The sequence below is a fragment of the Leptosomus discolor genome, chromosome 3, assembly GCF_034619465.1.
Source record: "Leptosomus discolor isolate bLepDis1 chromosome 3, bLepDis1.hap2, whole genome shotgun sequence".
Taxonomy (NCBI): domain Eukaryota; kingdom Metazoa; phylum Chordata; class Aves; order Leptosomiformes; family Leptosomidae; genus Leptosomus; species Leptosomus discolor.
The window spans coordinates 30666523-30683387 of NC_141393.1; the positions used below are offsets into that span (position 1 = coordinate 30666523).

At 35.7% G+C, this 16865-nt stretch overlaps 1 protein-coding gene across 1 annotated transcript in view; it reads right to left on the reverse strand.

The window, feature by feature from the left end:
• Positions 1–1789: 1789 nt before the first annotated feature.
• The window catches only part of ARHGAP5 (Rho GTPase activating protein 5), a 35043-nt gene continuing 19967 nt past the window's right edge, over positions 1790–16865 (reverse strand). The window contains exons 3-6 of the mRNA XM_009948376.2: positions 10007–10084; positions 8986–9117; positions 7130–7235; positions 1790–2406 (exon numbers count right to left, since the gene is read on the reverse strand). Coding sequence (XP_009946678.1) covers positions 2076–2406; positions 7130–7235; positions 8986–9117; positions 10007–10084 — 647 coding nt within the window. The 3' untranslated portion in view covers positions 1790–2075. The remainder of the gene's footprint in view (positions 2407–7129; positions 7236–8985; positions 9118–10006; positions 10085–16865) is intronic.

The window sequence follows — 16865 nt, forward strand, 5'->3', positions numbered from 1 at the left end:
TACAGGCGATGCTTTGTCTATACCATATACAGTAGAAAAATAAATTCTTTAGCAACCTAGAAATAGTTTATAAAACTCTTGAAGTTTCATTTTCTTTGCTAAACATGCGAAGATTAGACTGACAACTATAAATAAAAGCTATATAGACAACAGGTAAAGTAGAACAAGTTAAAGAATACTACAATTTACAGGACAGACTTTATTGTACTATTAATTCCTGTGTGCTTTGCAATAGGAATACGGTTGACTTTTCTTTTTTGTTTATGTTTTCTTAGAAAAGATAATTACTTGCAAGAATATAACACAATATCAAGATAATTTATAATATACATGTACTTCAAACAGCAGCCGGGTTTATGGTATCATAGTAATCTAGAATGATAATCCAAGTCATAATTAGAAGTACAATACCTAGGACATAAGTGGGAAAGGCAACTTTTATTTGGGGAAAATGGAGCAAATCAAACTCTTAAAAGCCTCAATTCTCAAAATCATCTATTTACTATAATACATACAAGACGATCTTAAATCTTGTTATAAGTGAAGATTACAACAATGACCATCATAAAGCTTTTTTTTGTTTGTTTTTTTAAACTACACAAAACATTCTAGCAGCTGGATGAGCCAAAACTCTTTTCTTCTTTGCAGACCTAAAAAGGTGTATTTTAAGCATGAAAGAAAAAAAGCTGCTATGAAAACTCTCACAGGTAGTGTTTATCTATGGTCTCCCCTTTGCTACAATGTGTAACCTTCTAAATTTTTTACCACTAACAAAATATTTAACCGAGATTTGTTTAAATTAAGCAGCATTCTTTTACAGCAAAATTGGTACCAATGTAAAAGTAAAATAAGTGAAAAAAAGAGATAATTTAAAAATATGGTGAAAAAAAAAATCAGTCATTTGACATTTTAGTACAACATACCACAGAAAAAAATATGAATACAAGTTTATGTGATTTTATATATACACACTCCAAAGAGGTTAATTGTCAGTACCCAAAGTATTTATTGCTATGTATTAGCAATGCATTTTTGTATATCTTTAAAGGGTCACATAAAAATAGATTTAAAGAATAGATTAATTGAAGTCCTAGATTAAAACATTGTTTGGTTTAGAGAATTTTACTACAACAAAATTCATGTTTATGTATGAAAAGTTATATAACCTTATATGAAAATGTCATGAACTATTTTCTAAACACTACATGTATTCCCAAGTGGGAAAAATTAAAATATCTAAAATATATTAGATTAAGTTTACAAGACCATCAATGATCTTTTAAACATGCAGCTGTTTACAGAATTAACAGTTTTACAAAATGTTTAGTTCGGTAATGGAACATAAAGAAATAAGTAGGCAACATCAAAATTTTTGTACAATATCTGAAACTCACTTTTACAACAAGCATGTCCTTGGTATTGTGCTGTAAGAAATAATAAGCAAATTCACCCACCCTTAACAAACTGTCCACAGGTTTACTTACAAGTAAAGATGGATGGTGAGGGATTGTAAAATTCTCAACAGTGCATTTTGCATTCTTCCATAACCCATCCTAAGCATACCATCACGTAAGTAGCCAGGAGATTACAAAATAAACTATAGCTGGGCTTTAATTGTTTACACAGAATGCTTGAATGTGAATAAAATTGCCAAAAAATAGCATGTTAAATAACAAAAACAGCCATAAAGCAGGCTGTAAGCATTGAATGTTTCATAAACGTAATTTTTTAAATCATTAAATTTCTATAGAAAAATTTTATTCACAATATATTGTGACAAACCGTCACAGGAATGATATAGTGATTGCAATAAGGTATCATGCAGCAGCAGCTTTGTACTTTATAGCTATTTTTGCTTTTAAAAATTAAACCTCTCCAGTCATGCTTATCACACAGTTTTTATCTGCAGTGTGTACAAATGAGGAACACAGTACGGGATCTAACAAAAAGATGTCCAATCAGCTGGATGGGAATTATTTTTCATAAATATGAAGTACATTACTGTATCCTGAAACATGCATGTCTATAGCTTGTCTTTACTGTCCAGTGCCAGGCTGCCTGCAATCTTCTTCTAGTTATATAATACCAAGAGGGTCTGCTGGTAACTGTGACTGTATCAGCTGAGGCTGCAGTGGTGGGGGTAACTGCAGAGGTACCATTGGTTCCACCATCTGCACTGCGCTGGAAGGCGGTGGTTGACATGCCACTGGGTTAGGTGCTTCTACAATCTCTCCGTTGTAAAAGAAAAATTGACACTGTTGAATGAAGGTCTCTATAACCGACTGGTGGATTTTGGTGGTAGAAAGAAACTCTCTGTTTTCAAAATCAGGTCTCATCAAAGTAGGCCAGAAACAAATTGATAAGTTATCAGCAGTCATAAAGTTGGTTTTATATTGCTGACTAACCCTGAAATGAGAACGACAGGCACAGAATGAATTAAATCCGGTATGCAATCGACTACACATATTTTCATAGCTCTCTAACTGTAAGCATTATTATTAAACAACCTCAAGATTTTTGTTACTTTCCTCCAGCTATCCACTAAAACAATTGTTCTTGGGTTTTTTAAGCAGTTATGCAGAAGAAAATTTAGAAATCATGACCTTCCCAGATTTGGATAGCTAACAAATATAAATCTGATTAAACTCTTAATCAAGAACGAAATTCAACATTCCACCGACATTTTGAAGTGACAATAATAAACAAACTTCAAATTTCTCAACTAGCTACAGGATTTCACGAAACTAAAATCTCACCCATTAAAACGCCTAGAAGAAAAATAACAGAAATAGCTTCTTACTGTAGGACAGTCATATATTAACTAGCATCTATGGCACTTGAAGAAAAAGGCATCACATTAGATCACATGCTAAAAACACAAACCCCAAAAAATCAAGTGTCGATTAAAGCACACCTCTGCAGGTTTTTTCACAGTGGCCAGGAACAGAATTTGGCCAAGCTGTAAAGAACATCATCAGTGGAAATTTCACTAATATCAACACATTAATTTTGTTTTATTTTGTAATGTATAATGCAAAGGTTTCCAGCTGGGTTTCTCTTCCTAGAAGTTTCCTGCTTTTAAGCAGGAGCAGAAGCAGGTTCTTCACTTGTGATCTAAATTCCTTATTACAATACTATCACAAGGGAAAAAAACAACCAACAACAAAAACAAGCAAAACAAATCAAACAAACAAACAAACCAACCACACACTACTTTTCATAGTAATAGGCTAGAAAGAGCCAGCATATTTTGTCTTCTAAAAATACTCTGCTTTCTAAAATAACATCACAATTTTATCTAGAAGTAATTACTGAGATACACATGAAAAATCACATGTTAATAAATCTGACAAACACCTAAGATATTCATTTAGCCGGAAACATGCAATTCCTGTATTACAGGGGACAGCACAAAGGTAACTGAGCTACAGTTGTCCTGCAGAAATAGATAAAAAATAAAACTTCAGCAACTTGTCAGCTACAATTTTGATGATTAACAAGAACAGACTGCAAGAGTTTCTTACAGCTGGCTGTAGTCCATAGATCCAAAAGCTGTGAAAACCATAGTAAACACTAGAATTAATGCTATAAGAAAATATTTTCACTCATTTACAATGCATGTATAGTGGTTAACTATAAAGGGTAGACTTGCATTTTAGCATGTGCATTACTTATTCCAAACAGTGTGAGGGTACACAAACATTGCCTCTCAATCTGTTTTGAGTAAGTTTGGTCCAAATGATACTTGGATACTATTTCTGAGTGACAGTAATATTCATAATCTCTTTGCTAAAAGAACTACATTTTAACTTCATTTAAGGATTAAAGAACCCAACAATATAAATTTAAGCTTCCATTTTGCTTAGCATTTTTATTAAAGAGTTTTCTTGCTATGCTGAATTCTTCTGTGTGTAAACTCCTCCTAGACTATACTCTGGAGACAGAATAGCGAGTGAGACTTACGAAGAATTAAATAAATTTCAAGTGTAAGATATGGTGACAGGACAATGAATCTATCAGGGTTTTGAATCAGAACTGTCTGTACCTTTTCCCTAAAATGAGTACAATGAAAACCACCAAAAACGGATTTCAAACTCTACAACAGTCTTTCATTACAGAACAAACTACAACAAGTTAAGTCATAAAACCAGCAAAAAAAACCCACCTGCTATGTAAAAAACCTGAAATAAAAGCCCCATCATCTATTTTGCAGATTGCTTTTTTTCCCTGTAATTTTTCCTCTGAATTTAAAAATCTTTCAAGGGGCTTCTTCAGTTGCACAGGCTAAAATGTATACCCTCTGACATCCTTAAGCACCTCTAGGATTTGGTTACGTGTTTTGTCTTACGCACCTTTTCTTCCCCCTTGTCATGACTTCACTGCTTGCTGCCTCTCTCATATTGTTTCTTAAATCTAACATGATCTAGCTGTAGACTGCCACTGCTGTGGACAACAGGTGAAGCTTCATTCTTCCTCTCTTCCTTTTCCCTCTCTGCTAACTTTCTGGCATCAGTCCACAGGGTGGCCCAGGGTGTCTGAGATCAGCCAGTGTATTCTACAGAAAATTACATTTCCCCCATTTCTGTTTTCCTTTATAACATGCTGCAGCTGCATAATCATTAGATCCAACAAATGAAGCAGTGGGAACCTCTGGCTAGAAGCGAGCAGAGAGCAGCATTATACCTATTTCCCAGCTGCAGCTCACAACTAGATTAAACATAACAACCAACCAACTTTATTCTCTCCTGTGTTTCAAAACTACCTCTGTCCTTTCTAAGGGTAAACAATAACCTACCAACCTGTATGCCATATCCTACCAAATCTCCCCAAACTACTTCAGAACATTCTTGTAAGTGCTTAGCAAATGTCTAGTCACCTTCTTTTACATTCACTCAAAATGAAAAATGAAGAGTGTTTCTCTTGATCCTGCCACCTTCCTCCACCACAAACCCTTCAGGAACTTCAGGCTGTAAACCCGCTCTATGATCAGACTTTAAAAGCTGTACACCTACACTCTCCCAGACTTCAGAAGCATATTACGCCATATTAGCCCTTATCAATAAAGGGACTCACTATCAAAGAGCAAACATAAACCACAACCAATAGATAAAATGTCAATCCAACACCACCCTGTTTCAACTCCATCTTTAAAAATCACTTCTGCTTAAGTTAATCAACCATAATTAGATTGCTAGTATGCTCTGAAAGGTGCTTATCACACTACAGAAAAATTCACCTCACTGTTGCTATTTATTATATTCTCATGGTTATTGGTGTCTTGTATTTCAATAGCAAACTCACCTGGATAGTACTTGTACTTTTTGTTTCAGTAACCAAGTCCTATGCTTATGGACACACTGAAATAATATCAATTACCAACAACTATTAACTATACAACAATACCACACTCCTTACTCTAATGACGTATGACTTAAAAACAAAGCATTTAAAACATCAGTCTGCCACGAGAACTTTTCCATCACGTAGAAGAGTATTTCACCTCATTTAACGAACAATTAATTTGATGAACATTTCCATTTTAATTATATACTAGCAGTATATAATTAAAGCAGCACTACAGAGAAGGACCTGAAAGTCCTGGTGGACAGTAAATTGAACATGAGCCAGCAACATGCCCCTGTGGCAGAGAAGGCCAATGGCATCCTAGGTTGCATTAGGAGTGCTGCCAGCAGGTCTAGGGAGGTGATTTTTCCTCTACTCAGCACTGCAAAGGCCACATCTGGAGTACAGGGTCCAGCTCTGGGTTCTCCAGCACAACAGACACATGGACGTACTGAAGTGAGCCCAATGAAGGGACACAAAGATCATTAAGAAACTGAGGACCTCTCAAATGAGAAAAGGCTGTGAAAGTTGGGAGTGTCTGGTCTGGGAAAGCTCAGGGGAAGTCTTATCATTGGTTTTAAATAACGGATCGGAGGGTGTAAAGGACATGGACTGAGACTCTTCTGAGTGGTGTCCAGTGACAGGACAAAAAGCAAGAGGCATAAGCAACCAAAGGAAATTCTGGCTGAGCATAAGAAAACACTTTTTTTTTTTACTATGAGAGTGACTGAGCACTAGCACAGGTTGCCCAGAGAGACTGTGGAGTCTCCCTCCTTGGAGATACTGAAAACCCAACTGGACACCATCCTGGGCAATCTGTTCTAGTTGACTCTGCCAAAGCAATCGGGTTGGACTAAACAATCTCCAAAGGTCCCTTTCAATCTCAACAATTCTGTGATTCTGCCTAAAAATACATTAAAAAAAAAAAAAAATCACAAGCTAATCTTTAAGTGACAGATTACTGGATAACAAATTTTTTTGTTAAAGATAAAATTATTTTAGTTTTGGCAAAGCTTATTCTTTTTTTTTTAATAATGTAGTTAATCTCATTCAGTGGATTTCAGAGAACAATCCCATTTTAGCTGAAAAAGAAACACGAGTAAACTGGTTTTTTTCTTCCTCTTTTTTTAAGAGTGACTACTGTACATTTGTGCACATAAAGCAGCAGATTATGAAACAGTATACATCTAATATCACACTACTTTAGTAAATAGAGAAATAATTTTTAAAGAGAAACCCATTAAATTTCCATGCAAGAGACAAGATTTAGGAACCAATTTACTGTTACTTACAGCTTTGTTCTACAGCTTACTTATTGAGCAGGGTTTTCAAGTGCTACATTTTCGATTCTGATTGAAGCTACCCCTGCTCTAATGGGTTGGGGGAGGGGTGGGGGTTGGTTTTAGGCCAAACGACTTTCAGGCCCCTTGAAACCTATATTAGCCTATAATTTTAATAGCTACTTTCAGGGTAGAAGTGGAGGAAGAGATATCTTTACCTGTGGTTCATAGTTATTCTTTCCAAGCCTTTTTGTTACATACACCAATCATTCTTATAACTTTATAGTAGCAACGATGCCAGATATTTATACATCAATAAAATCTGAGAACAGAATATACAAACCTTTTCTGATCCACCTCTTAACTCCTAGTTTCATTTTCCATATTTATACTAACAGATGAGCAACGCAGCATGAAATTTTCTAATGGCCAATTCATTGTTACTAACACAATCTTTTTTGCAATTGTTACAACTTAAATAAAATTTCTGTAGAAAAATACTAAACCTGTTTAGATGCGTTATTACATATTTGAAGACATCATAGTTCACTGGGTGGAATTTCTTCACAATTTCTTTCAACTCGTGTAGCCGTTCTGTCTTATCCATGATTTCTACAGAAAGAAGTGACATTTTCTGATACATCTAGAAAGACAAACTGAATGAAGTGTTGCTAAGTCTTTTTCCTAGCATAATGCTACAGATAAGATACCCATAGAGAAATACCAAGTGAAAAAATACTTGATAAAATTCCTATCTGCATATACTATTGCATAGAATAATTTTTTTATTATAGAGGAACTATCTAAACACAAAAATGTTTTTCTGTTTAAGCAGAATTATTTATCTCTGTTTAACAGCAAAGAATCACTTAATTAGCTCACTGTTGGCTCATAGAATGATAACTAACAATGCGACAGGGTCATTTCTTGTTAGGTTTTCCTGTGCTTGCAAAATGTTATGACTTCGATGTATCTATAAGCTTAATTTGGACTGAAGTTTCACAAAGATTTAGGGGAAGTCATTCACCTGAATTTTGCATATCTTAAGCTTAGCAGTTATTCAAATCATAACAAAAATTATGAATGAGCCTGGTGCAGCTATTTTAAATATACTGTTGAAAGGAGAAAAGGGATTTTCACAGGCCCAAGGGACATTATTTATGCTTTAAAGAGGAAAAAAGCAGCATGTAAGGAAGAACTATGGAATAAAATAACTTTTTTTTAAAAAAAACCCAAACAACTAATGCTGCTGCTAAAATACTTGTGGAAAGTACCCCTAAAGTATTGTAGAACCATACATTCTGCAGAATATACTTCCATGATGACTCATTTCATCAAAAGGAATACAAGCTCACCTCTATTACTTGACTGCATTGCTAAAAAGAAATTTGAGGTACCCTAGTACCGTAGAAATAATGTTAAATATGCTCCAATATATCCCTAATAGAAAATTAAAGCAGTATTAATGGCACCGTAAAACAGTCCATTCACTTATGTTCTAAGCTACTACATGTTTTGACTGAAATGTAACTGATATACGTTTGAGAAAAAATAAAACCTAACTACATTCAACAAGCAATCTACCTGAATGGACAGCAGAAATACCACAAATGGGTATCTACAGATATCGTCCAAAACACAAAATTTCTAATGGACTGTATATTAAACAAGTCCAGGCTCAAGTCTTAGGTTTACACTCATATTTTCATGTTTTGAACACAATAGCGTTAAGAATATTGTATGTCACAGTTGTACGTTGCAAAAATGTGCAGCTGAAAAAATTGTGCTTTTCTGAAACAGTTTGCTGCCAGTACAAGACAGATACTCTTTAAAAGAAGGGAACAATTTAGTCATTTCACCTTGAAGTGTCTGAAAAATATTTGTAAGGCAAACAAAATTAAGCATTTTGTCTTACAAGGAGTTCAAAAAGAATTTGAAAAAAAACCTGAGAATTACCATAATATTCTATAGATGCGTCTGATTCCTAAAGTCTACTTTGAACATAAGACTTTATGAATTCAAGGGATTTTTCCCCTGTTAACAACACTAATACAGTTCCAAGAGCTTTCATCACATGCAGCGCTAATACAGAATGGAAAACAAGTAGATTTCTCCAAATAAGTTTTCTAGGAAAATTATATCTAGGATAAATAATAAGCCACAACTTAGAAAAAATAACATATTACATTTATTTCATCATATAGTTCTGGTAATTTTAAAGAATATAAAAAACATACATATCTAAGCAATTTTAAAAGTATTTCAGTGCACCTAGTCCCTTCAACTTACAAGGAAGTAAAAACTGCAATAAGGGCAATCAATGTAACATAATTAGATCAAGACAAGATTGTTTATTACTTACTTGATGTTTCTAACAACTCTTGATGCAAAGAGTAGGGAATTAATGGATCTGGCAGATCTGCAAAAAAAGCTTTAAGAGCCCCAGCCACCGCATTTACTGTTACTCCCATAGACTCTAGACTGATATTATGATCTGTAAAACAAAATTAAAACAGCAATGTAAGTAAAACCTACAGCTATCATTCCTCATAGTATTTTATGAAAACAAGAATTTATTCAAAACACTGAAAATGAAAATATTCCCAAACATTTGTTAAAAAAAAATGTATGAAAAGGTGAACCTACAGATAAGCTGCCACCATTTTGACCCACAAGAAATCAAATATAAGAAAATCTGACAGTACAAGACAACAGTAGAAGATCAGAAAAATAAAGTTGTTTAATTCAGACTTAAATGCTTTTCTATTTGCCATTGACTGGCTTCTGAATAATCAATTTGGCCCAATAGTAAGTTTTAAACTCCACTTCCCAAAGTTTTGTTAAAAACTGGTACAGGGCACAGCAATTGTTCTTTTAAAAAAGGATAATGAAACATACCAGTGACCACACATGGCCACATAATCTACCACTAGATTCCCAAGTAACAGAAGCTTCATGTTTTATAACTAGAAGACCTTTTTTTAATTTAAATTTATAATAATAAAGTCATGCTAGATAATTTTTAAACCAAGGCCAGAAGTAGAAGCACTGTAGGCAACAGAACTTCAAGTACTTAAAAACTGAAATTTTGAAAATGCTAAGTTCACTTTTGAAAAGTTCATTCCACCTGAAATTCTGGAATATCCTTTAATAAGATGACAGAAAAAAATCTAGCATTATACTCAGATTATCTGAAACATCATAGTGAGGCATAGAAAATTAGTACATTTATTTTCCTTACCAACTAGGAGGAATTTTAGTATTTTTCACAGGCTCAACTTCCCAATAAATGTTGAAAGTGCAACCCTTTTACATTGCACTATGATAAATCCATGGAGAATTCAAGCTCTGTTTTGGCTTTAAATAATGAAGTCTATCATTACCTTGATCAAACTGTTTCTGAATGTTGTCTTGATCTGTTTTATTCCCACTAACACGGTATAGGCCTTCAGTACATAATCCTTAGGAGGAGAGGAAAAAAAAATATTCAAAAAAAGTTTAAAAAGTAAAAGAGTCAGTCATAATTACTAATTACTGATTCAGAAACCAGAAGTAGGAATACAAATCTTAACTCCCTAAAAAGTAACATGTTAACCTATAGTAACACAGGACTACCAAAACCCAAAATGCCAGTCGTCTATTGAGTCCACTATTCCATTTAACATTAATCAGAGGAATGATTCTGTATGATAACAAGAACCTGACCAGAGGCATTTGTGGAATAATTTACCCAAAATGATTTTCTTCCTGATCTCTACTAGACTGTTGTTATTTGCATCTTTTTTTAACCATCAAAAACTGTAATTCTGGTGTTTGGTATCAACAGAACTTGAGATTTTTAAAAACCGTCTTCATAATTTGGGCTTAACAACTTATTACGGCAAGCAGTAACACACTAATAAAATACTCTGCAGAAAAATCAAGCATGTGTAATTGATTCCTGATTTTTTTAATTTCATGGTGTAACACACTCCTGTATGAGGCAAGGGCTTAATCTTCTAACATACTTTCCCTTTTACCATTTATATTTTATTTTATTTCTCCTCACTTCTCTTCTAAGGTAAATTATCACAAAGTTTACAAGTCCTTCTCAGTGGAAGAGGGGAAAAGGAGAAGGATGTTAGAAGTAGAGGTTCTCCAGGCTTCTCATTATTACTTTGTTTTACTATGCATTATGGAGTTGTTCTAGGTAAACAATATTAAAAAATACATCTTTATTATGCACACACACACACACACACACTTGCTCACTCCACTCCTGCGATTACGCTTCCTATCACATTGCCATCTTTTTTGCCCACAGCTACTCACTGAATGAAAGCGTCCACCCTGCTAATCACACCATTACCCAAGATCTTTTTCTTTGTTAATTAGAACCCATTAAGGAATACAAGCAGTTCCATAATCCTCCAAGTTACCTTTATGGGTGCAATACTATCTATATGCTAGACCTCCGTAATAGTACATGGTTCTATTTAAAAATCACAAGGTTTAGAGCTTTATGAAATCTCTTGGCTTTTTATCATCACAACCCAGTAATTGAATGCATTTTAGATTACCAGATCAGTACATAACTCCCCTGTCACACCACAGTCACCAAGCGTGCCTTCTAAGTTACCAAGAAACACCAGGAATCCTACTACAATGCTGAAAGTACAAAAAGCACTTAACTGCTTCATACTGCTGGGAAATTTATACCAATTAATTTGACATCAACTCTTCTAGATCAATTCTTCCTTCTTAATGCCTCGACAATTCACATGTTTCTCTACTGGCTGCATCAAGGCTCTTTCAGCAAGCTTTTCTTCAATAGATTTTTATACCTTCCACTTAGCTTTCTGAATCCATAGCCAAGAGTTTTCTCTTGTAAATACACACGTAAACAGTCCTTTCAAAAAAACTACACTTCATTCACTGATGTCCTCAAAAAGCACCAGGAGGTATAATTTGGTGGCACAGGGCAAAATGTGGTTTCAATGGTTTACACAGCTGGAAGGGGTTTCAAACCTGTCTTCAAAAGAATGCCCCAAATGTGCTACATGCCATCACAGACAGAACACTTTGCATTCCAGTTCCAGAAGTTGTAAATGAAGAAATACAACAAATCACTGATAGGTAAGAACAAGCTAGGATTGAGATTCATTTTGTTTAGTATGGGAGAATTCTTAGCTGGAGACCCTACAGCCCCAGGGTATTCTGTGTTTTACCCAACTACTATTCAATTTCTTTCTGCACAAAAAGAACTGAATGTGCTCCAATAGCATTTTCCGGGAAGTCTGATCCAGTCACTGTTTAGTAGGAGTGTTTAAACCTTGAATACTTGAACTGGGCTGCTCTGGAGACAGAGATGCTCCATTGCAGTATCTGGACTTCCCCCCCCGCCCCCCCCCCCATTTTATCGTGTAGTAGACACCACTTTGCTCAGACCAGTACAGCTCTGAGAAACATAGAAAGACGCTTACAGTAATTCAGCAAATATTCAGGTTAAACAAGGGGATGCCTACTGAGTTTAGGCATCTTCCAAAAACAGTTTGGTGCTGCAATTCTGGATTAAGCTAACTAAATCTGTCTCTTAAATTCCTCAAGCAAAAATATTTTTTCTTGCTTGTATATTCTAGAAAGTAACACTTCATGGAACGGTCGGTCAACTATCATTATACTGTTTCTCTAAGGCACACGAGACGAGTTTAATCTGTTTGTGTGCATACACATAGCTAGAAGTCTGAAAGTATAATTTTTAAGTAAATTCAATTCTCTCTGGTGTTCTTTTTATTATCCAACCAGGTCTCTGCAATGCTTGTTACATCAAGATCTTCCTCAAGTATAAGACACTCTAAGTCACTGGTTTTACCTTTTAAACTTCTTGCGTATCTATAATATATATCTGTTCTGAGAGAAAGAGAACATGCAATATTTATTTTTTCTTGACAGCTTTTTAAAAATTCAGTTCCTTCATCTGCAAGACCGTTGATTTTTCCAGAATTCTTATCTATGTTCTTATCCTGCTTCCCTTCTGGTCCAGCCATAATTTTCAAGATATGCTCACACAATGGCTGTTGTAATACTATATATCAGAATCATCCACTTTATTTGCATCTCTGTCCTGCTCCCTTTACTACACCTGTAGGTTTAAACAGTTAGATCCTCCTTATTTCACGTCACAACAGCCTACATTTACTTCAAGACAGACCTCATCTCCTTTGTCCAGACTACTCCTTTCTCAAAGTACCTCCCAGTGCCTAACAAATTCTCTTCTTGGGCCTTCTTTTGTGCTGTTAGTTGGGATCAGGGTTTCATGCCATCTAACTGGAACTTCACATGGGGTTCAAAGCATTTCAAAGAAAATGAGCAAGGTGGATCTGCAACTATATGTATACGTAGTTTGTAGGACACTTCCATTCTTAGGCACCAACATATTTCACAACTACTGGTTCCTCCATAGAACACACTAACTTCAGCACAAGGGCAGACGAAAATCTACCTGGTACAATATCCACTTTCCACACACAGTAAGTAGTATATGCTTGAGGACTGAGTGATAAGGGGAAAAAGGATGTAAGGAATGAGAGCGAGTGATACATCTTCACTCTTTTAATCCTTTTTGCTTCCTTGATAGCAAGTACTGAGTGTTGAAGTTTTCAGACAGCCGTCTAGGATGATTTTAAAGCCTTTTCCTGAGTGACAACAGCTACACTAATACTTAACCTGCTGAAAAGTCACACAGCATCTGCCAACTTGACATCTGCAGCCAGGTTGCACTATCACTGCTCCATCTACTTTTCTGAATACATGCCACCTAGTCACAGCAAGTTTGTCTACCCCCAGTTTAACTCCTTCGCCTACAGTGACCAATTGAACTTTTCAGGAATCATTCTCCACTACAATAGCTGAGACTGTCATTCCCATACTTAGCTTTGTAAATTTTGTGATCTATATCATTCTATAATTTTACTCCACAGACTGACCTGGCATACCTCTTCTCAAATCCCTATGCTACCCAGACTATACAAGACTAAAGGGAGCGCCACCTTACTGATCCAGAATGGTAATTTCTATGCACGGCTAGAATATATGCAATTACAGAGCACAGAAACCAAACTCTTTACAAGTAAGAGTCTAGCACTAAATTTACTTATAAAATACATGTTAAAATTCTACATTTAATCTGCTTTTATCTGTGCATATGGACACTGACATTTAAAGATCCATGACACTCAATTCACACATTGAAATCCAGAAACAAAAAATAAGTGTCTTACTGCTTCCTGTAATAAAATAATTTATAGAATAGTGGATGTTCAGTAAAAAGTAAGAAGGGTAAGAAAATAAGCAGTACTTTTAGAAAGACTCAAAAAAAATAGGAAGCTCTCATCCAATGCTGAATTAATGTTTCTATAATTTACATTAACCAATTATTAAACAAGCACTCGATCGTTTTATGAAGTGCCACTCAATCATGGCCTGCTCATTTTGAAAAAAGAATAACAGACTTCAAGTAATATGACATGACAAACATGCCTAGGAAATGGTAAATGCATTCTTTACTTCATTAAAAATGGGTGACATCTGAAGATATTCTAATTTTCCAGACATATTAGCTGTTTGGTCACTTTGGGCCTGGAGAAAGCTAGGGGAATAAAAGGAACCGTCTAAGCACCATAAGTACTCTGCAAAAGATATTGACATCTTGGTCCTATATGCATTGTTTAGGAATTCTTTACATAATTCCCATAATGTCTCCTTTGAAGAGATACCTTAATTAGCAGTACAGCTCAAGTGCACAACATGTGTTTATGAATATTTCAAAACATATTTGTTTACAGTTTTCAGATTCTCACACACTAATAAATTAACACGTGCTCCTCCTCCATCCGTCTGGTAGTCAGTTTTCCATTAGGAGAAACAACTGATGCCTGTTTTCCCCTCCTCTCTAGATTGGACAGGTTTTCATCCCTGTTGCTTAATTCCAAAGTTGCAAAACACAAACTGGTGTACAGTTTCCTAACTGCTAAAACCTATTCTATGCCAATATTGAAGTGATCACAGAAGTGATCCTCAGAAGGTCATGTAGTCCAACCTCCTGCTGAAACAAGGGTCAATGCTGAATTTGGATTGAGTTGCTTATCTGAATCTGGTCTTGAATACCTCCAAGGACAGAGAGCCCACAATCTCTTTGGGCAACCAGAACCAGTTCTTCAAAAATCCTCAGAGCAAGAGTTTTTCCTTTCTTTCTATTTGGAACCTCATATTTTAATCATCACTGTCTCTACTACTTCGGTACTTTTGGCTGGCTGCACCTTCTCAGTACCTCCTCACAGGTATGGGAAGCCACTTTTGGGTTTCTCCTCAGCCTTTTCTTCTCAAAGATGAACAAACCCACAGGTCAGGAGCTCCAGGCCCTGACCCTCTTCCAGTAGACTCCATCAAGTTTGTCAATACCTTTCTTATAGTATTTCAGATGAGGTCTAGCAAGTGCAGAGTAAAAACGGATAATTACTTCTGTTGCTGTAGCACCCACCCTTCTGTTGGGACAGTCTGATACAGAAGGCAGAAGCAGCAGGATGCACTACTGACTCATGCTTAGCCTATTCTCCACCACAATCCCCATATCCTTTTCAGTAGCATTGCTACCCAGCCAGTCAAGTCCTCCACATATACTACTGTGGGGGTTTAACCCTTGCAATTCTAGTTGCAGTACTTGGCATTTGTCCTCACTGAGCTCCATTATGTTCCTCCAGCTTGTCTACGCTGCCCTGAACAGAAGCCCTGGCCTTGAATATATTAACCACATCACCTGCTCTATGATCACTTGTGAATTTGATCAAGGGTACAAATCGTATTGTAGGGCTATTTAACTCTATTATTACTTAACTCTATCCAGAATCAAGAGTAACAGAATCATGGCCTACGCATTTTTTTGCTGAAGATACGGCTTCATGGGCAGTTGAGTCAACTGATCATTATGACTGAAAAAGATGGTCAAACTCCCTGCCCCATCAATCATTGTTTCTGTCCTTCCCTTGCTCCTAGCTGCACAGTCCTGTTCCCTGCCTTGGACTTGTTTGATACATATTTGACCCTTAACTTACCAGCTGTAATACTAATCAGCAGCACTTTGTCCACTTTTGCTGATGTGGCTTTCCAAGACAGTGAACTCCACTGATTCAGAGATGCCCGACAAGCACCCAAAATGAAATGTGGCAGAAGCATACAGCAGGTGAGGATCTTACTGGCTGTTACATTGTTTCTTATCAAACTCCTCTCAGAACGTCATGTCTCATACACCAGCCCAAGGGCAATGGCCACCCTTGTCCCATTCTGTTCTCTCTGTCCAACAGATCTGACTCCTAGAAGCCTCTAGCTCTCCCAAGGCCTTTGCATAAAAAGGGAGATAATCCATCTTGAATTTCTGGATTTTGCAGCCAATACGAATATACTTCAATGATTTACCAGCGTTTTTACCTCAACAGGCACTGCTGACTCACTTTCTTTGCCTATTTCTACCCAATTCTCATTCTTTGGAGACAAACTTTGCATTATGTATACTTTCAATGTCAAAATCTGGCCTCATGGCAGACTCAGTGTAAAAGATCTGGATATAATTTAGATGAGAGGGAAATTCACAGAAGGCAATATTCTTTTACTCGAATTACCTCTGAAATTGTAAGTGTAACAGCATTACAAAAAGGGGTAAATATAAAAAGCAGCGATGATTGTACATATACAGAGTACACAATTTTTACTTTCACCTACAGCTCTCCACAGAGACCATGTGTGAGATGTGAGACACATTAAGTGAGATGTGGATGTCAAATTCAATCTTCCTTCTTTATTCTATTCCTTGTCTCACACAAACTGAGTCACTAAATTATTAAAATACATATTATTCTAACAAGCTTCTCTTTCCTCAATTGTTTCATGTAGAATTAACATGAAAATTAATGCTACTAGTTTTCCATGAAGTACAGAATCTAAAATTTCTAATCTTCTCAATGAATCACACAGCTATGAATATTCGACAAAGATTTTTAAAAAAATATCTGAAAACCTAAAGAAAATACATATTAAAATATTGCTATTATTATTACAGTCGAATATAGTCAAGAGCTACATTTATTAAATGTTAAAACTGTGCCAGTATTCATAATATTAATTTGATGGCTCCTTCCATGGTAAACAGAATGAAATGTAATTTATACCAAAGCTTTTCCCTAATGCCTAACAAATCATATAAAAAGTAAA